This window comes from Alexandromys fortis, unplaced genomic scaffold (genome assembly GCF_014885135.2).
Source record: "Alexandromys fortis isolate MF-2015 unplaced genomic scaffold, M_Fortis_MF-2015_v1.1 scaffold_156, whole genome shotgun sequence".
NCBI lineage: Eukaryota > Metazoa > Chordata > Mammalia > Rodentia > Cricetidae > Alexandromys > Alexandromys fortis.
This window is the reverse complement of record NW_026068028.1, coordinates 178,873-200,079: the sequence shown is the minus strand read 5'-3', so window position 1 is coordinate 200,079 and position 21,207 is coordinate 178,873. Positions and strand designations below refer to the sequence as shown.

At 45.1% G+C, this 21,207-nt stretch overlaps 1 protein-coding gene across 15 annotated transcripts in view; it reads left to right on the top strand.

The window, feature by feature from the left end:
* Positions 1-1,321: 1,321 nt before the first annotated feature.
* The window catches only part of Strada (STE20 related adaptor alpha), a 33,385-nt gene continuing 13,499 nt past the window's right edge, over positions 1,322-21,207 (top strand). The window contains exons 1-5 of one of the 15 annotated variants that reach the window (XM_050164238.1): positions 1,322-2,249; positions 2,681-2,764; positions 8,554-8,633; positions 11,357-11,414; positions 14,609-14,637. In XM_050164238.1, coding sequence (XP_050020195.1) covers positions 8,598-8,633; positions 11,357-11,414; positions 14,609-14,637 — 123 coding nt within the window. In that variant the 5' untranslated portion in view covers positions 1,322-2,249; positions 2,681-2,764; positions 8,554-8,597. Of the gene's footprint in view, positions 2,250-2,674; positions 2,765-7,813; positions 8,383-8,553; positions 8,634-11,356; positions 11,415-14,608; positions 14,638-21,207 lie in introns of those variants that run through there. The other 14 variants (XM_050164230.1, XM_050164233.1, XM_050164232.1 and 11 more) reach the window with 14 other exon arrangements.

Below are 21,207 nucleotides of genomic sequence, written 5' to 3'. Positions count from 1 at the left end.
ACATTCACATACAAGCATTTGACCATAAATAAAACCTTTAAACAAAGGAAGATGGTGTTATGTTTGTACAAATTCACAGCCGTCCCAGTCCTCTGAATTGAGAGGAAAAGAAAGCTGTGATTTTTTTTCCCCCCCAATGGTAGATCGCATTGCTTGCTAGCTTTCTGAGACAAGGTCTCATCTATAACTTCGACTGCTGAAAGTCACAGCAGTGCCCTGCCTCGGCCTGGAGTGCTGTGGTGATAGCGTGTAGCACCACATCTACTTATTTCTGTGAGGACTGCTTGCTAAGTGTTATTGGCTAGTTTCCAACTCAGGCTTAGTCTTCCTGCATCGGCTTCCCAGGTGGGTGCACCACCACACTCACTTGACACAGGGTCCCATGTATGCCAGACTGGCCTCCAGCTTGAGATGCTCACCCTAGCCTTTCTAAAGCATTGCTTTCCTTGGGGGTTACTGAGGAATAAGATGATACTGCCTCTGCCTGTCTGCTGAACTGCTTGCTGCTTTTCATAAATTTTCTTCCACTTTTCATAGATATTTCTGGTTAGCGTACAAAGTAATGGGTTTCATTAGTACATGTTCACACATAGAACACTGTACTTTGTCTTCCCACACCACTCTCCCCTCCATTCATATCTTAAATTTACATAACTTACTTCTGTATATTTTTCTATAGCTTAGCTTACCTCTTGGAGCTAGAACTGAAGCCGGTTTCCTAGGTCAAGAAAGCTCTGGATCTGTGCACACTATATTTTTTTAACTGCATTTGCTTACTTGAATCCTGTGTGTTGGGTGAACACTCTGCTGATGAGCTACACCTTCCAGCCCTCCTATCCCGGTGCTTTTAACGAGTGTGTTTCCTTCTGTCTTCCTACCCCTTTCTAAAACGGCTGTGTGGAAAGTTCACACGCGATAGTAAAATGCAAAGACTGGAAATACTTGACAGATAAGTGATCCTAGTCAACTTGTTCTACATATTCACACACCGCACAGTTCCCCATTTCACTTGAAGGGGATATGACACCTGACCTCTGCTTGCTTCTGCACACATGTGGTGTGCATACATACACTGAAGTGCACACACACACAAACCAAAATGAAGCTGGCATCTTTTCATTGCTTTCTCCAATACTCTCAGTTCCAAAGACAATGTAACCTGGCAGAAATGGAATTTTCTTCCACTCCTTTGCTTTTTGTGAATGCACTGGGTTCACTTCTGAGCGAAACTTTTTTATTTACTTATTTCGAGACAGGGTTTTTCTGTTGGAGCCTGTCCTGGTACTTGCTCTGTAGATCAGGCTGGCCTCGAACTCACAGACATCTGCCTGCCTCTGCCTCCAGAGTGCTGGGATTAAAGGTGTGCTCCACCACTGCCTGGCAGAAAGAAACATTTTGAGGCTGCGGTTGTGCTTTAGAATGTTAAAACACTAGGTAAGATTACAGAAGTGTGTAAAACAGTGAGAGCCTCTGGTAAGTTTGGTGTATTTCCATCAAGCCCCCGTTTGGATGTTGCAGAACTTACATATCTTGGAAGTTATTAGGACCGCTATAAATCTGTGAGGAGACAGAACTGGAAAAAACAAGTATTCATTACTTGACAGCGACCCACAGCAACTGAGGTGACTAAAAGTCCCTAGTTCCCACAGGAGGAAGTCTTGCCACATCTAGAGTACTTCATTTGATCAGTCCTGTATGCCTTGGTCTCTGTCTTCCTTCATAAAGGCAAACTCATCATAGTTTCTACAAATAGACACACCACCGAGCTTTTATCCCAGCAGAGCCAAGCTGACCTCGGAGTTCAAGGCCTGCCCAGGCTACACGAGACCCTGTCTCAAACCCAGTACAAAAACAAAACAAAACAAAAAAATAAACCAAAACTTAGGGATGAAGGGTTCAAGAACGAAAAAGATAACTTTCATTTGGTTGAGCAATTTTCCTGGCTTTACATAGAAGGAACTTGGGACACAAACACTGGGTGAGTTTCCTCTTTAGTTTGTTCGCTAAAGCCTGAGAGACCCAAGCGCGCCCACTGAAGTCCTTCCAGGTGTTTGCCCGTGTAAGGCCTACCAGGTGATGGAATGGGGAGAGGCGGAAATACTGCCAGCCAAATCCGTAGCTGTAGTTAGGTGGCCCTTGACCCTTCTCTTCCTGCTGCAGACAGGAGGGGTACGGAGGCACCAGGGCCCTCGTGAACCGCAGTCTCCAACAATGAAGTCTTTGGTTTGAGGAAATCCGCTTCTTCCCAGGTAAGGGCGTCCCCAGCAAAGAAAGGGGAAAGACAACCAGCAGCTCTCTCCCCGCCACAGCGACCGAGGGAGGGTTAGTCAAGCCATAAGTAACGCGGGAGCAGACGCTGGGAGCCGGAGGGAGGAGGCGGAGCTTCCTTTGTGGGCAGGGTGGGGCGGAGCCTCTTCCAATAGAAGAGCTCGGCGGGGCTTCCTCCCTGGGAAGTGAGGGGCGGGACTTCCTCCGTGGGGCGGGCAAGGGGAGCAGCTTCCGCGGGAGGGGCGGAGCTTTCTTCTTGGGTGGGGCGCAGCAGGGCTTCCTCATCGGGAAGAGGCGGGACTTCCTCCATGGGGCGGGGAAAGGAGGAGCCTCTGCTGTGGGAGGGGCGGGGCTCTGCCAGCCTCTCAGGCTCCTTCCACTGCGCATGACACGTTGCGTACCTCCCTCCCAGCAACCGGCCTGGCGGCAGCGCGGCCACCAAACTGAGGAGGCGGAGCCGAGACGAGTCGGTACTGCGCTCTGACTCCTAGACCAGGTACCGGGTGGCGGGGCCGCCTGGTGCGCTCCTCGGGGGCCCGTCCCTCTCGCCCGACTCGAGTCCATCTCCTCGGGGGCGCGCCTCAGCGGTCATCCCGGCTCACCCTCGCCTTCCTCGGGCCTCGTTTAACCCGGGTTTTGGGTTCCCACGTTGAGGGGTTGTAGCTTGAGAGCGGACTAGGCTTGGGCCTGACTGGGGAAACGCTGAGCAGAGTTGCCGACGGGAGAGGCTGGCTCCTGCCTTCCCTCTCCATCTTTTCCGGGGCTTCCAGATGGGGTGCCTGGGACTAGATGTCGTTTTGCCCTCCCGCAAAGTAGCTGCAGACCCGAGTGCTGACCTCCCTCGACCCCTTCATTTCAGGCAATGCTAGTCGGGCATCGAGTTGAGCACGATCAGGGTTATTTTCTGCTTTGGTGAAAACGAAGAGGTCCTGATTGTCTTTTTTTGTTTTAAGTGCTCCCCTGCAGTTTTGGGAACCGGGTCTGGCGTTCGAGAGTGAGCACGACAGAAGGGGAGTGATTAAATAAAATCGTTCTTAATTTTAGGAACTAGGGAGCTAACTTCTCAACTCAACTTTCAGCTAAAGACCCCAAGATACTTCAACTTGACCCGTTTCTCCCAGGCCGTTGAAATCGGTCTTACTGAAATACCTGTTGAAGTTCCAATATGTGGACTAGTTGATACATTAGAGATACCCGACGCCTGAGACTGATTCTGGGCCCTGAGAAGTGATACACCAAATTTGAGAGTGCGGCTGTGGCTCAGTGCCTGAGTGCTTGTTGTCATTAGTGAGGACTTGCATTCCATTCCCAGCACTACCAAAAAGGAAAAAGAAAAAGCTACCTAATAATTTAGTCATTATAGCGCTGAACTGGGTAACTCTCTTCACCCTTTAATTAGGTTTCTTAGAATTTTGGTTATGTGTTGTGATCTCAGATATGAAGGAAATTTAGGGGATCAGTGACAAAAATAGAAAAAGTCAGTCAGAGCAAGCGAGTTCTTACTGTACCTCTTGTAGTGGGGGCGGTGACGGGACAGTTCCGAGTGTGGTTGCGTGGCCCCAGAGGTGGCTCTGGATAAGAGGACATGCTGCTGAATCAGCATAAAGACCCGAGTTCCAATCTCTGGCTCGCATGTAAACAGCCATGTGTGGCCAAGAAGATCCTATGCCAAGAGAAACACCAGAGCTCGCTGGCTGCCAGCCTATGTCCAGGGTCATTGAGAAACTTTAACTCAAGGGAAGAAAACAGAGTGGTAGAGTAGGATACCCAATGTCCTTTGGCCTGACCATGCCTACAAACAGGGATTCTCACACACACAGACACACACGGGGAAAGCAAGTGGTCAGTGCGAACTTCTGTAACATAGGATACTTGAGGTGATTAGGGAGTGAGTATCAAAGTTAGACTGGGGACAAGAAGGGAAGCAGGGCCTTTAGACTCCACTTTTGTTGTTTTGTTTAGACACTTTGTAGCCAAGGATGCTATTAAACTGATCCTCCAGTCTCTGTCTCCTGAGTACTGAGATTACAAGCATGAGCTACTGTTTGCAGCTTTGGATTTCGGTCACTTTTACAGCCTTAGCTGTTGACGTCTAAATCCAGATAGCCATATTTAACTTGTTCTTAAATATCAATACTACTTTTCTAACAAATGGATATCCCCTCATTTTGGAAGATAATAATCCTTTTCAACATTATTGAACTCTCTATATTAGTTAAACTTGAACCTGACGGAGAAAGCCACATGGTGTTCTTCTCGCCCCTGTATACACATCCCTCGTGCACACCCTTGTGCACATATGCATACTCTACACACTCATACACATACACTGATTAAATAAATATTTTAACTTATCCTTCCATTAAAGCCCCCTCGACCTCTGAGCTTTTCATTTCTCTTTGATCACTCAAGAACACAAACGCACAATTAGAATCATCAGTTATAGTTATTATGAGTTCCCAGATAAGGTATTAAGTCTTTGCAGTTTTCAGTCAGACCACACAGCCATAGATCTAGGAGAGTTTGTAAAAGATACTCTCCAGCCTTGCTCGGTGATGCAGGCCTGTAATCCTAGCAGCTCAGAGCACAGTGGCAGAAGAATCAGAAGTTCAAGGTCACGAGCAGCTACACAGTGTCGTGAGATCAGCTTTGTTTGTTGGAGACCCTGTCTCATTCAAAGGGCAGAGAATGAGCTCGATAGCTTGGGAAGCGGTGGCAGCTTTATAATTTCTTCATTCATAGCCACTCATCTGTTTCCTGGTATTTCTACTGCTAAGGCTCTTATCTCCAGGAACACTGTTTTCTAACCAGCTTGCTTTCCTCTGGGTCATTTTGACCCCTCCCTTTCTTCATTCCTTTATAGAGTAACGTTTCTTGGAATGTTCTTCCAGACAAGACTTCTCAAATCTTAGTTAATACTGTGGTCCACACGCCAGCAGCGTTGTCATTTCCAGAGAGTGTGTCAGAACTTGGAGCCCACTCCAGACCTGAATTGCAGAATTTTAACAAGATCTCTAAGTGGTTTGTGGGTGCAACAAGATGTAAGACACACTGCTTAGACCGCCGTTGTGTGTCATCTCTGTTGAAAGCTCACAGTGGCTTCCTCCCCCTGCGAATACAGCCTGGCATTTGCACGCACCAAAGGCCTGTCCATGGTCCTCACACACCTCACTTTCGGGCAGTTACTCAGTGTTACTGAGTGATGACTGCGACAAGCACTGTTGGCGAAGCTGGCGATACACATTTGCATAATACAGCAAATACCAGATAATAGTCACACTCTCGGCTTGGGATCTCCATTTTCTTTAAGTCGCTTTGATATTTCAGGCCCACTGCCACTTAGCCATGTTTTTGCTCAATTCCATAAGAAGTTCCTTCCTTCTCGTCCATCCCCTGTCCTGTTTATTGGTGCGCATGCCACTTCCACAACCAGTTAAGGTCCTACTCCCTGGAGTGCTTCATGCATCTTACGCCATTTTGTATTGCTGTAGTTAGGCCCCTTTAAGGAGATGCACACTGCCTGGTTTTCTTCCAGAGGCCTGACCCCAACAGAGGCTCTGGGTTTTTGTTTGTTTGTTTGTTTTTGAACAAGGTTTCTCTGTTGCTTTGGAGCTTGTCCTGGAACTAGCGCTAGACCAGGCTGGCCTTGAACTCACAGAGATCCACCTGCCTCTGCCTCCTGGGATTAAAGGCGTGCACCACCACTGACCAGCAGGCTCTGGGGTTTTAAGGCACGTTGGCCATGCCACAACCTATCCTAGATTCCAGGTTCATCTACTCCTCTTTCAGATGAAGAAAAATAAAACTATTTTTATACTAGGGATTAAATTTAGGGCCTTGAACATGCTAGGCAAATTCTATTCAGCTCAGCTTTCCTGACCTATACTTTTTTCTTTGTTTTTGTTTTGAGACAGGGTTGGAACTCACTATGTAGTCCAGGCTGGCCTCGGACTCAGAGATTCACCTACTTCTGCTTCCCAAGTGCAGGGATTAAAGACATGTGCCATCACCACCTGGCTCCAACCTATACTTTTAATGTAAATATTGGCTATCCTAAAATAGAATTTGAATCTGTGGACAGTGTATAGGATTTTGTCATGCTAGCCAAAACCGAGGCCTCATTCTTAATTCTGAGGACTTCAGTCATCTCAAGTGGTAGTAAGGTCTTAAAATAACTGCTGCTTCTAAGTAGCAGAGCTGTGACTAGGATGGTGTTCTCAGTGGTGGAGTACCTGTCTAGTGTGCCTGAGGCCCTGGCGGGATAGCTTACACCACAAATCAATAAATAAAAAGGCTGTTTCTGTGTCTATCTACTAAGAATATCGCTTGGTGTTTTATGTTCTTGATAAAAATGCTTTGAATGACGTTTTATCCTTCCACTGTAATTGTGTATTTTAAGGACATTTGAAAGCAGCATAGTGGTCTTAATGTCACACAAAGTAGAAAAAGAAAAGTCCCTCAGTATTCAGATAAATGTCTATTTGTTTTTAGATATTTTTTCTTTGACCAAGGATCTCTTGGATTGCCAGGCCTTGAAATCTTGATCCTCCCACCCCAGTCTCAGTAGTTCTAGGATTACAGGTCTTTGCCATTGACACCCCGCCTGCAGTGCAGCATTCAGGTCTAAGTAACGTTCAGCAGAGGCTAGCCTCAGAGTCACAGATAGCCAAGTATGACCTTGAATTCCTGATCCTTGTGCCTCCAGCCGAGTGCTGGGATCAGCCTGCTATAGCACACCCTTCTTAAAATGTTTTTTCTTTTGTAGAATGCTTAGAATCTCTTAAGTACACAGTTCTGTTACCAGTAAATAGTTTTACCCTCTCAGCCAGGTGCAGCTGGCTGCCTGTGACCTCAGCCCTTGACCTAGGTCAAGAGGATTGTTTGTAGCCAAACTGTCTAAAGAAAGGTCTTTGTCTCAAAGTCACAGGTAGAGTGCCTGCCTACAGTGGCTAAGACCCAACAGGTAAGAAAGGAAAGTCATCTCAGCTTACTGAACATTTTAATTCAAACAAAAATTACACCTGTGTTAACAATATTCAACTTTCATTAAATCAGACAAAAAAGTTATTGGGTGGGTGTGGTGTCAATTCCAGCATTCAGGAAGTAGAGGTTGGAGGGCCAGAAGTTCAAGGTCATCCTCTGTTGTGTCTCTGGTGAGAGAACCACCCTGGTTACTTGAGGTCCAGTCTCAAAAAAGAAAGAAGAAAAGCCCAGTGGAATTTCAGCACTCCTGAGGCAGGGGCCAATCCAATGCACAGAGCATGTTCCATCAGAGCCAAGGCTACACAGAAACCTTGTTTCAAAAAGAAAAAAAGGGGAGGGAAAGCCACAGAGTTTTATGTTTTACACACTGCATGCCTGAAGCTTCTGCTGGCCAGTCTTGTACTGGAGTGACAGGGGGAATTGGGGTGGAGGGAGAAGTAGACTGATATGCGGAAGTGGGGGTCAGACGTGGACTATTGTGTGGAAGGGGGGGTCAGACGTGGAGTATTGTGTGGAAGGGGTCAGACGTGGAGTATTGTGTGGAAGGGGTCAGATGTGGAGTATTGTGTAGAAGGGGGGCAGACGTGGAGTATTGTGTGGAAATGGGGGTGGTAGATACCTCTGCTTTGTTTTTAAAGGAATCTCACTCATTGTGCACTTTGTGTTAACTGTGGCTTTTGCGCTTGCCGTTCTCTGAGTCCAAGAAATTTCTACCACTCCTCCATTGTGTCTCACTTCTCCGGCCCACCTTGCCCTGCCTTCCTCTCAACAGTTGTGCTGTGTGTGAAGCCCACGCTGGCCTGCAGTTCTTCATCCTCCCGCCTTAGCTGCCTGAGTCTTGGGGATACAGGGAGTGCGCTGGCCTGCCTGACTCCAGACTTTTCTCATAGAAATGACAGTTTCAGAGTGTACTTGTTCAGAGTATATCCAAGTTTATTGTCACTCAACACAACTCTAAACAAATACTCAGAAGTTAGCAAGTTATGATTCTGGTATGGCACCTTGGGATGCTAGACCAGTAGTGCATTTTGTTCCACAGAGAAGCTTTATCTACGCTGGCCGTGTTGCTCAGTAGAGTGTCTACCTAGCCCTCAAGAAAACACCTGGCTCCATCATCACCATAGAACCCAGGTGTGGTGCACCCCTGTGATCCCAGCACTCAGGGTGTAGAGACAGGGGTTTCAGGAGTACAAGGTCATTCTCTGCTATGTAGTGAGTTGGAAGCTAGCCTTTGCTACAGGGGAGAAAAAGATAGTTGTATAAAAAGATTTAACCAACTCCATGTTTCTGTTTTCCTTTTAGGTGTAAGTTTTTGAAATTGAAGTAGGTCTACATAGTAGGAACCCATGTCTTTTCTTGTAAGTAAACCAGAGCGGATTAGGGTGAGTGTTTCCATTCTTCTGGCTTTCTACTTGTCTTTTCTGAAAAGTAAAGTGTGGGTGGACACTGTGGTGGCTGCTTTACTGTGACACTCAGAATTGTCTGGTGAAAAAACAGGAAGGTGGCTTGTTTTATGAATTGATCAGTCACATGCTAAATAATTTGGGCTTTTTCTATGTGGTTACATATCTGGTAAAGATCTCGCTTCTATTTTTCATGGATTTATGTTTTTTAAAGTCAATGTCAGATTATAGTTACTGGAACGCATTTCTAAATATAATGAAGAGTCTTTAAAATTAACTGGAAGAATTTATTATACTTTAATTTTTTTTTATCAGGGGCTAGTAAGCTGGCCCAGCAGGTGCAGGGGCTTGCTGTCAAGTCTGGCAGCCTGAGTTCAGTTCCTAGGACCGACATCGAGGAAGGAGAGGCCTGACTCCCTATATGCCCTCTGTCTGCACATACACACCCACACCTTGACACACACGCACAAAACAAATATGTGAGACAAAAGCTATTATCCTCACCTGGCAGGAGAGAGACCATGGCCATAAAAATGATTTCACAGACCAAGACTGATTGATCACTGCGCTCAGACATGCTGACACCTTTGATTTCCCCAAACGCAGGAAGCTCAGCTGTGTAGTTGTAGTAGTGCGGACTTGGTTCCCATATTCCTGTAAAAATTTTAGAATAAAAGTCTTACCAGATTGGACGTAAGAATAAATATTAGACTGAGTGTCTTATAAATAAGCTGCAGTGACCTCACTAAAAGTGTCCCATGGTCCAGTGAGCTGGCCGAGCAGGGCCAGGACCTTGACTCAAGCCCGACAGCCTGAGTTCTGACCCTGACAACTCACGTGGTGGAAGGAGAGATGAGTCCCACATGTTGTACCTTCCTCAACAAAGTATATTGCTTAAACAATTCTTAAAATATCCTCATCGATTTTTATCAAGTACTTAATTTTTTAATGTGATAATGATTATTTAAAGATTTTAGTCATTTTTAAGTGTTATGAGAGATGGGTTTATCACTCTCAAATATTATATGGTATAGTGCACAGAAGTTTTTATATTAAATTGGGGAGGTCTTATTTCTTTAATTCAGAAAAAATGTTACAGAAAAGGACAAAGTGATTTTATAGTTTCAGTGCGCATCATAGAGCTTGTTTTAGGGTGTTCTTTAATCTTCCCTTCTTGTGTTTATATGTGTAAAAACAAGTCACACTGTAAGAAATAAACTTCAGCGTTAATGAAGAGGAAAGGTAACCCTCTCCTCTGCCTGAACTCTGCTCAGTGGAAAGAATGCCACTGTGCCAAACTTTAACACCAGTCACAAAGTGAAACAGAATCTGGATTCCGTTGCTTTTAAATATGAGCCACATTCCTATTTTAACCTGGCCTGATTAAGGTGAAACCAGACTCCTGATTAGTATAATGGAAATCTAACACTCATCTGAAATGGACGAGCGAGGTGTGCATTGATTGTGCTAGTTTAGTCCTGGTAAACTTGATAGAAAGTAACTCTTGAGAAACCCTAATAAATGACCTCTGTAGGATGCTGGAGAGATGGCTCAGGGGTTAAGAGCATTGTCTGCTCTTCCAAAGGTCCTGAGTTCAATTCCCAGCAACCACATGGTGGCTCACAACCATCTGTAATGAGGTCGGGTGCCCTCTTCTGGCCTAAAGGGATATATTGTATACTAAATAAATAAATATTTTAAAAAAATGACCTCTGTACCTGGGTATACTGGGCATGTGTGGTACGTGGGTGTGAAACCAAGAAGATGAGTGTGCCCCCTATGCAAGTCCGACATGAAATTAGAGAAAGGGGAAGCTGGGTGGGGAAAGGGCAAGAAGAGGGTGCTGGGCTATGAGTATGATCAAGGATGATCTGCATGTGTGAAAATGAATTAGGAAATTCGTCCTCCTGTACAATGAATAGATGCTATTAAAAAAGAAAAGACCTATGCATGGTGTAATCTCGTACTTGAGAAACCGAGGAAGGAGGATTAAAGAGTTTAAAGTCAGGCTAGGCTACAGAGAGAGACCCCGTTTCAAAAAGATAAAAACAAATAGAAAAAGAAAGCCTTGTAGATAAGAGAACATGGAATATGGCTGAGTCTCATTTTATAAACTAATGGAGGCTTGTGAAGAATTCTTTGATTCTTGTTTTCTATGTGTTGAATTGCAATAATACTTTTCAAATTGGCAATGATGATCCAGGACTTCTGTAAAGAATATCTATGAAAGTTGGGTCCTGGTGCCACACACCTTTAATCCAGCACTCCGGATGCAGAGGAAGGCGGATCTCTGTGAGTTCAAGGCCAGCCTGGTCTACAGAGCAATTTCCAGGTCAGCCAGGGCTACACAGAGAAACCCTGTCTTGAAAAACAAAAACAAAAAAAAAGGGTATCCATGGAATAAACAAGATGGAACAAGTTTCTATATAGGAGAGGAAAAGATACACATTCTTGGGGACAGTTCCCTGTCTTTCCCCTCTGCCACATTTATGAACCAATCATGTTAGATACAGAAGACCAGAGAAAGAAATGAATCTACTGTTTGTAGCCAGTTTCAAAATCGTTTTCAACCTGTCCATGGACATGGGTCTGACTGTACTGCTTGTTTTTATGTTTTTGTGGGGTTTTGTCTCTAAAGGCTGATAGCTACTGTGTTGTGGCTTGGAAGATATACTAATTCTCTCTGGGGTTTTCCTCTTTAGCGGTGGGTCTCGGAAAAGTTCATTGTTGAGGGCTTAAGAGATTTGGAACTATTTGGAGGTAAGTACAGTGTGGCATTTTGCCATCATTTCAGGATAATTTATCACTGTTCTGCTGACTAGATCAATCTGTAGAAGTTAGCGGTTTGAAAAGCAACTGGCTTCCTTTTTAATCTGGTCTTTCCAAGAAATGTGTGAATGAATCAAGCAGTTATCCTTGGCCAGTAGGTTTGCCCTTTGAGATTTAACAAGCGCAGACATTCCTGTTTGGTTCTTTCCAAAGTCAGTCCTTTTGGAATTGATGATCTTACTTCAGGTGGAAAAAAATTTCTCTGTAAAAATAGTAGTGGTGGCTGGGCATGTTGGCACACACCTGTTTGCTGTCCCTCCACTTGGAGAACCAAGGCAGAATCATGAGTTTGAGGCCATCTTGCACTACATAAGGGAATTCAAAGGCAGATGGCAGATGTATAACAAGATCCTGTCTCTAAAAACCAAAAAGTAATTCTAACAAATCAGTGAAGCCCCATTCATTGTTTCCAACTGTCATGATAGTCTAGGTGAAGAAACAGCAGTCCACAGCATCTACAAATGAACTGAAAACTCAAATGTATTCATTTCTAGATGGTACTTTTAACCTATTTTCTCCTTAAAGAATCTCACAGAAATTCTGGAGTAGTGGTGTTTAGAGACTTGGTCAAAGTGTTACATTTTAGGTTAAAAAAAATCACAAAAAAATGATAGGCTCTTTTTGTTTTAATTAGAACCAATAAAAAATTACAGTAGGAGCTGGAGAGATGGCCCAGTGGTTAAGAGCACTGGCTGCTCTTCCATAGGGCCTGAGTTCAGCTCGCAGCACCCACATAGTGACTCACAGCCATCTCTAGTGTGATCTGATGCCCTCTTCTGGCATAAAGTCGTACATGCGGATAGAGCACTCATACATAAAATAAATCTTTAAAAAATTATTACAGTGTAAACTAATAGAACCAAGAATAAGTTTTGTTACTAGTCTCATCCTCCCTCTCATCATTAGTGGGAATAAAATGCTCTAAGCCCTGTGGCTGATGAGATGTTTGTTTTGTCTGGAATCCCAGGGTTGTCCTCTGACCTCCACATTTGCCATGACACATGTGCTCGCACACACACTAATAATTTTTTATAGAAATTGATTTGCAAGTTCAGTTAATAATGAGTCAGTCACAAATAGTGCAGACTATGTGACTGGAATGAATGGATTCTCAGTTTCTGGCTGAGGGGGTGGTCTTTGGATGTCTGGTCTTTGATGGGTTTTTTTCTTCTTTGTTTTGAGATAGGGTCCCACTATGTAGCCTTGACTGGCCTCAAACTCACGGAGATCCCTCTGTCTCCACCTCCCAGGGGCCAGCATTAAAGGGATGGGCCACCATACCTAGCCTCTGGCTGTCTTGACAGCATCTAGCCTGCGATCTGAGGTTGGTAAAGAGTTGTTCTCTGCATGTTCACAGCTCAGTGTAGACAGTATCTCCCAGTCTTACACAACTTGGAATTTGCCCTCTGTCAACTGGAGTTCATGTAACCTTCCCTGCCCTCCCCCATTTGGCTTCTCACTTTTAACTAACTACTGGAAGCAATCGCTTCTGTTACTTGTATACCAGAAAACTGCCGTCTGAGGGGGAACCATTACTGCTTTGAGAAACCAAGGCCACATTATTCTTCCTCTAATTTTCTGTGGCAAGTAATGGGATACTTACTCAGTGTACCCAATGAAAGGAGTTTTCCTTGGTGATTAAACTTGCCTCCTCTGATTTGCTCAAGTTTAAGGTCCTTAAATTGTGTGGTTTAAGATGTTTGAAAATGTATAACCAGCCCTGTACTTTACAGTGGAAGCCCTTTACTTTTTCTTGCGTGCTGAGCAGATGAGCCCCAGGGCCTGTGGTTTGCCAGGCAGGTCCACTCTCACTGCCCTACACCGCCAGCCCCCATGCTACTGATTTGTATTACTTTTGCAGATGGAAAGACTCGAGGGCACACAGAGGATTTGTGAGCAGGAGGAGGTCACTTGGTTGTTCTGTGACTCTTCTGTTTCATTCCCAGCAGCCACCTCTGTACTCAGTTCAGAGTCAAACACCTCTAACTTTGAGAATTGAGCTGGGCAGCCGTTGGATCTCTTAGATGTGTGCTACTGGGCTGAAAACACCGTTTGCCCTAAAACAGACAAGCCTCCCCACGCCCGCAAAAGGCAGTCTAGTCTCTATACTCTTCCGAAGTGGCCGACTAGCCCTGTGACTTTAAAGTGAATTTTGGGGCTTGACACAATGGCCCATGACTGTAATCTCAGTACTCTGAGAGGCTGCAGCAGGAGGATTGCCACAAATTCCAGGCCAGCTTGAGATATATCAAGATATTGTCTGAAAAAAGGCCTAACGAGCTGGACGGTGGTGGCGCACCTCGGGAGGCAGAGGCAGGCGGATCTCTGTGAGTTCGAGGCCAGCCTAGTCTACAAGAGCTAGTTCCAGGACAGGCCCCAAAGCTACAGAGAAACCCTGTCTCGAAAAACCAACCAACCAAACAAACAAACAAAAAAGCCTAAAGAGCTAAGATCAGTCCTAGAGCCCACATGGAGGAGGACCAGCTTCCACAGCCTTATTACAATAATAAGTGCTAAAATTCTTTAAAAGGGATGGAGAGATGGCTCAGCAGTTAAAAGCACTGGCTGCTCTTCCAAAGGACCCAGGTTCAATTCCCAGCACCCGTATGGCAGCTCACACTTGTCTGTAACTTCAGTTCCAGGAGCTCTGACACCTTCACATAAATATACATATAGGCAGAACACCAATGTATATAAAAGTAAATAAATCATTTAAAAATTTTTAAAGTTTTTAAAGAAATTTTAAAAATCCATGAGTTTGGGGCATGGGCGTGTAGTTCAGTGGTAGTTAGTTGACTGACCTGAGTGGAGTTAAAGAACCAAGGGAGGGGAAAGTGGGATTTTGTTCATCAAGTACAGTGCTCAGAAACAGGCCTGTGCACAGTAACACAGTATGCTGATGGTAAGTAATGTGTGCCCAGGGTGGTAGCTGTGGACGAGGCTCACATTCATGTGCAAGTCCCTTGAGGATGCATTGGTCTCGCTGCGGCTCTGTGTAGTGTACAGTGCTGTATGACCTAAGTGGATTCTGTTATTAACTGTAGTCCTAAGTGTGATAATTGCTGGTCTGAATGTGGGCGTGTCTTCTGCTAACAAAATGCCAACAACCAATTTCTCTACCCCAGAGCAGCCTCCGGGTGACACTCGGAGAAAAGTAAGTGGCTTTCTGGCCTGGCTCTGTGGCTGCTGCATGGAGTTGACGTCTTGTAGATGCGTGTTTTGCTGGCACTCGTGTTATGCTTCTGCTGTTCTGTCTTCTCAGCTTGATTTGTAGTACAATTATTTTTCTTTTTTTGCTTGTGATGATGCTTCAGGTTTCACCCTAGAAAGACTTTAGTGTGTGCTGTAAAGAGCAGAGAAGTCCCAGCTGGGGATTCCAGCCTCCTCCCCTCCCAGGCCTCCGCCTTACCCACCCCTCCCTAGCCCTCTAAAATGAGTTCATTAGCTTGAAATTTCAGTTTTAGCAACTGGTGCTTCTCACTTCCTCATCTGTAGACTGTTACCAGTAAATTTCACTCTACTGAGAAAATGCAGATCTCTCTCTGGCTCATAAGTCAAGACCTATGTCTCTTACTGTAAAAATAAAACCAAAATTAAAAAGTACAAAACAGGCTGGATGACCACACCTGTCATCCTGGCTCCCAGAACCAAGGGTAGGGCGTAGCTCTGTTATGTCAAACATGCATAAAGCCCTGAGTGCCACCCTCAGTACCAACTGCAAACAGAAGGGAGCAAACAACCAGAGTCAGGTGTGGTGGCACATACCCGTAGTCCTACCACTTGGAGGTTGAGGCAAGAGGATAGCAAGTTTAAAACCAGAGATGGCTCAGCTGGTAAAGGCGTATGTTGTGCAAGCCTGGCACCAGAATGAGAAACCAGCCTGAACCTGTATAAAGGTGGTAGAAAAAAACTGAGCACACATGTACGCATACCTGCTCATGTGCACATGCAATCGGGGAAAAAATATTTAAAACTCAACCCCCCCCCCGCAAAAAAAATTTACACAAGACAAAAAAGACAAAAACTGGCAAAAGCTGCAAGATTCTTGATGTCTTCCCCCTCCGCTTGTGCTTTACTTTCCCTGAGTAACTAGCACCAGATGTGCACAGTGCGCCACGCTGTTGGGAAAATGTGAATCATGGTCTTATAAAAAGAGCACAGCGGCTGGGCAGACTGGCACTCGCCTGTGGGCCCAGCACTCGGAGGCTGAGGCGGGAAGATTACCATAAGTTTGAGGCCAACCAGGGTTTGTTCAAGAGTGAGACCTTGAGAACAGGGAGAGATAAGAACAGAACTTTCCCGGGGCAGACCCCTCTTCCTGTGGGCAAGCCCAAGGCTGAGTGAAGGTGGTGATGCTTAGATTAGTTCTGACTGCATTTACACAGTCTCCCACGAGTGCCTGTTCGTCAGACCCATGTGTTTTCATTCAGAAGACAAAATTTAAAAAATTAAAAATTTAAAAAAATTTTTAAGATTGGATTTTTTTTCATAAAAAAATACTAATGACATGTTTTTCATATGCTCATAGCTGCTGGTGTTCTAGCAAAAACTATCCTGGGTGAAACCTGTAGTAAGTTGAATGTGTTCATTTGGTAGTGTATCATACTGTCTTATGCTTTATTGGATTTTGTTTTAAATAATGCTACTGGTTTATGGTTATTTGGTTATTTTTAGTTGTCAATGGCTTATGTGTTTTTAAAATGCTTCAAAATAAATAAAATGTTTTTTTTAATGTTGTGGGGACCTAAACAAAAAAAAAAAAAAAAAGAACAGAATTTCCTTGAGTAATTTGCGATTCCAGTGCTGTAACTATGCTAGGCTGTGTTTAGTGAGCTAAAATTCCATCCCTTTGCTCTAAACAGACTTTTAAAATCTGGAAGACTTTAATGAGCTCTGGTCTTCTGTGAGTCACAGCTGATTCTTCAACCCTAGCTGACAGAACCTCAAATCTTAATTCCAAAAGCACATGAACAGCCCCATAGTCTTTGCTTACTCCTGAAACTTCACAAGCCAGCCCTCCATCATCCGCCCCACTCTCAGCGTTGGCTTCCAGGTTCCCGCAACAGCTCAGTGAACTCAGCAGCTTTTCCAGCCCCAAATTCCCCCCATCCTTTACAGCCTTCCCAGCAGACCTGGCCGTTCTGACACAGCAGTACCCATGTGCAGACACATGCACCGCTGTCTTAGTGTGTTCTCTGTTGCTGTGGTAACACCATGACCGAAAGAAACTCATTTAGCTTACGTATTCGGAGTCACAGCCCATTGAGGGAAGTCAAGGCAGGAACTTGAACTTTAGGAGTCTGGAAAGAAGAACTGAAGCTGATGCTGCTTCTTGGCTTTCTCTCTCTGGCTTGCTCAGACTGCCTTCTTATACCACTGATGACCACCTGCCCATGGGTGGAGCCACCCACAGTGGGCTGGGACCTCCCACATCAGTCATTAATCAAGAAGATACTCTACAGACGTGCCTACAGGCAATCTAGTGGAGGCATCTTCACAATTCCCAGAGAAATCTAGCTGGGTCAAGTTAACAGAAAACTAGCCAGGACACCCCCTTTCTTGTGTCAGCAGCAGACCAGACCTCTCACGAATCCTTCTGCATTTTAATCTGTCTATGGAAGCCAGTTGAGATGTGTAATTCACTTCAGGTCTGTTAGAGGAGTGTAGATGTGTAGCCACACAGGTGACCTAGAGGGGATAGATGATACAGTGTGACTAATCCTGTTCCCCAGGAACATGAAAATACTTCTGTCCTATTTACAAAACTCTTCCCTCTCTTTCCTGCTTTGTTTGCTTCCTGTGAAAACTGGCCGCTGACTCTGGCATAGCCTTGTTTCACAGTGGTTTGTGGTGAGTCGGGCAGAACCATGTAGAAGCTGCAGCAGCCTCTAGACTAGTTCATCCCCTGAAGCGCCACGTTTCCCAGCACCTAAAAAACTGATTGCTAAAGGTCGCACTTTGTGGTCATTTTCTGTACAGCTAGATCATGGAAGTATTTGTCAGGTTCCTACGTAAGCAGTTCATTGAGGCTTTCCCTGCGTGTGCGCAACAAGAAATGCCATAGGGAGCTCATTAGGTAGTGTGTCTTATATGCCTCCCTGCTGGGAAGTAGGACACAGGTATTAAAGAAATTTCCATTTGTAGATTTCCACAGAGTTGTTTAAAATACATATAATAAAAAAGTACATATAACAAATACTTTACTCTGAGGACTCAATTCTTCTTCATCTCTTTTTCAAACTGGAGAAAGTTTAAGAAGTTTGGAAATGAGAGACAGCTTTAAACAGTTACTTCTCATCAGAGCCATAGTGTTGCTTGCTAAAAAAAAAAGTAACATGCTGGGCGGTGGTGGCACACGCTTTTTATCCAGCACTCAGGAGGCAGAGACGGGCAGATCTGTAAATTCAAGGCCAGCCTGGTCTATGGAGCGAGTTCCAGGACAGGCTCCAAAGCTACAGAGAAACCCTGTCTCAGAAACAACAACAAAGAAGTAATGCTTGATTGCCCGCAGGTGTCAGGCCCTGGTAAAGGTGCTGCAGGACCAGTGTGTCTCTGAGCCCTGTTTCCAGAGGGATCGCCAATCACCTACTCGTTCTCATTGGAAGGTTGCAGAAAGCTTCCTGAGTTCCTGCTTTGCTTTTATGGTTGTCAAGTCATTCCTGGTTATTACTGCTGCTACTACAGCAGTGAGCATGACAGTCAAGGACCCCCTCTAGCGCATTCCTAGTGGAGCTGTCAGGAAATAGCTGACTCAGCTTTAGCAGTGACTTCTGTGAGGAATGTAAAGCAAGTAGCGAAGTCAAGTGATAGAAGCCTACTCTGTTCTGCTGGCAGGGTCATCTCTGAAGTATTTGAGACCTAAATGATAAGAAGACAGTGATGAGAAAAAAGATGGGCATGTGTGTACTTGGTGTAAAATGGGTGTGGTGGGGGAGCCTCGGCCTCATAGAGTTTGAGGCTAGCCTGAGCTGTATAACACTATCTGAAAACCAAAATAACAAAAAAAATGGGGATGGAAGTTGTAGCCAAGTAGGAGTGTTCCAGTTAAAGGGACTGGAGAGATGGTTCAAAGGTTAAAGAACACTTGCTGTTTTTGTAGAGACCTAGGTTCAGTTCTCAGCACCCATGACTCCAAAACCATTTGTAACTTTCGTTCCGGGTGATCTGACTCCCTCTTCTGGCCACTACAGGTATTGCATCACGTGCACTTGCATATGTGTAGACAAAACACACACATTGTCTTAGTTTGTTTTCTGTCGCTATGATAAACACCACAACCAAAAGCAGCCTGGGGAGGAGAGAGCTTATTTCATCCTGCAGCTTGTAGCTCATCACTGAGGGAAACTAAGGCAGGAAGGCAGGAACCCAGAGGCAGACATTGCTCCCAACAATACTTTTTCTTAAGCTCCCATAGGACAACCCATTAAGGGCTAAGTTCTAAACTCCATCCATAGCCCTTCCTAAACAACACGGCCAGGTCTCTCCAGCAGTATCCTGTGAACCCGGTACCGGTTTCTGTCTTAGTTTCTTTTCTATTGCTGTAGTAAATCCATGCCCAAAAGCCATGTAAGGAAGAAACTTGGGATTTATTTCAATTCACAGCTTTATTGTCTCCCTGAGGGAAGTCAGGGCAGGACCCTGGAGGCAGGAACTGAAGAGCTCTGCTGACTGGCTTGCTCTCCATGGCTTGCTCAGCCTGCTTTCTTTAGGGCTACTGCCCAGGGGTGGCACCATCCACAACAACCATTAACCAAGAAAATGCCTTGGACTTGCCTGTAGTCAATCTGATGGAGCCATTTTCTCAACTCAGCCAGTTTTCTCAACTGAGATTTGCTTTTGCCAGATGACTCCAGCTTGCATCAAGCTGGACAGAAAAACAAACCAGGACACAAAATAAAGATAAATTTAAAAAAAAAAAACTTTTTGCAGGTGAGATGATTGGTACAGGTTCACTAAGAGCAGAGACATGCTTGTTGCATGGGGAAAGTGACTGGGGAGATGAGGAAAGTGAGGTGGGCAAGAACCCAGCCTTGTGGGCACTCGCAGTCCAGAGCAGGGAGCTAGATCTAACAGCAACCCACCGGGCTTCCTGTGAACCAAACACTGGTTTTATTGAGAGCAGGCCACACTGCAAGAGGACTGGCAGTGTGGCTCAGTAGGGAGAGGCCCTTGCTATGCAGACCCAGTGACCTGACTCCAGTCCCCAGTTCTTCCAGTTAAAGGTGGAGGGAGAGAACTGCCTGCACAGAGATGCTCTCTAACCTCCAAAGCAGTACGTGTGCACACCTACACGAGTGTATTATACACACACAATAATAACAATGACATGAACACAATTAAAAACCATGCAGGACTGAGTGTGGTGTGAATAGTGCAGTTGTCTGGGAAGCAATATGTCATTGTCTCATAAAGTTGGCTGGATGTGGTCTGTAACCTGGTAATCCTTTCTGGTCAGGAGACATAGACATGTTTGTAGTAGTGCCGTTCATCGTAGCGGAGCTGGAAAAAGAGCCTGGTCTCATCAGTGTTGGCATGGATGACTTGAGATATATTCCTGGGAAGAATATTATACAACAGTGAAAGTCAGTGAACTATAACTGAATAGAATATTATGGTCGAGTCGGGCGGTGGTGGCACATGCCTTTAATCCCAGCACTCGGGAGGCAGAGGCAGGCAGATCTCTGTGAGTTCGAGACCAGCCTGATCTAAAAAAAAATGAGTTTCTAAGACAGCCAGAGCTGTTACACAGAGAGATCCTGTCTCAAAGGAAAACAAACAAACAAAAAACAAAAACAAAAAAAGGGATTAAATTGAAAATAGACTTTATTAAAAGGGATCCATTTTGCTCAACTAGAGCCCTCCTAGTCTTTCTCCCTCCCTCTTTCCTCCTCCTTCCCTCCCTCCCTTCCTTCCTCCCTCTTTCCCTCCTTCTCATTTTGTTTGTGTTTTGAGACAGGGTCACACTGTGTACCTTGGCTGTCCTGGAACTCATTATGTAGATCAGGCTGGCCTCAAGCTCACAGAGATCTTCAGCCTCCCCAGTGCTGGGATCAGAGGTGTGCGCCACTACACCCAGCTTTTAGTATCACTCTTAAGTATGAGGCAGAGCCACTTGGCCTTTTTCTGGAGCTAGGCATTATTAGTAGTTGTAGACCAGATGCACCCCATCAGCAGCAAAACCCTTCCTGGCAGAGGCCTGCATCTTTCTGCGTTACAGAAGCACATTCTCGTTACTTAGCAAATTGTTTACCTCCTTGGCCCGCAGTTCTGTTATTGAAGGAGCATTAGCATGGTGGTGTACTTCTTAATCTCAGCACTTGGAAGGCAGAGGCAGGGAGATTGCCATATATTCCAGGCCAGGCCCTAGCACTCAGGAGTTCAAAGGCAGGCAGATTCTAAATTCAAGGCCAGCTGGTTTATAAAGACCTTGTCTTTAAAAAAAAAAAAAAAGTATCTGTTCCACCTCTTCAACTAGTGTGGGGAAGGAGGAAGGAAGATCAGACAGTGTAAATGGGCTTTGAAGAGCATATTTAAATAGGATGCCAAGCACAATGTTTTTGTGGCGTCTCTGCAGTCATTCTTGACTCTCCACCTTGCCTGAACATTTTCAGCTTTTACCGTTAATGCTGAGTCAAGAGCCATTTGTGCGTTGACAACAGTTTCTTCCGATTCAAGGCCAAGTTTGTTTTATTTGTTTGGCTTGAGGCAGGGTCTCCTGTAGCCA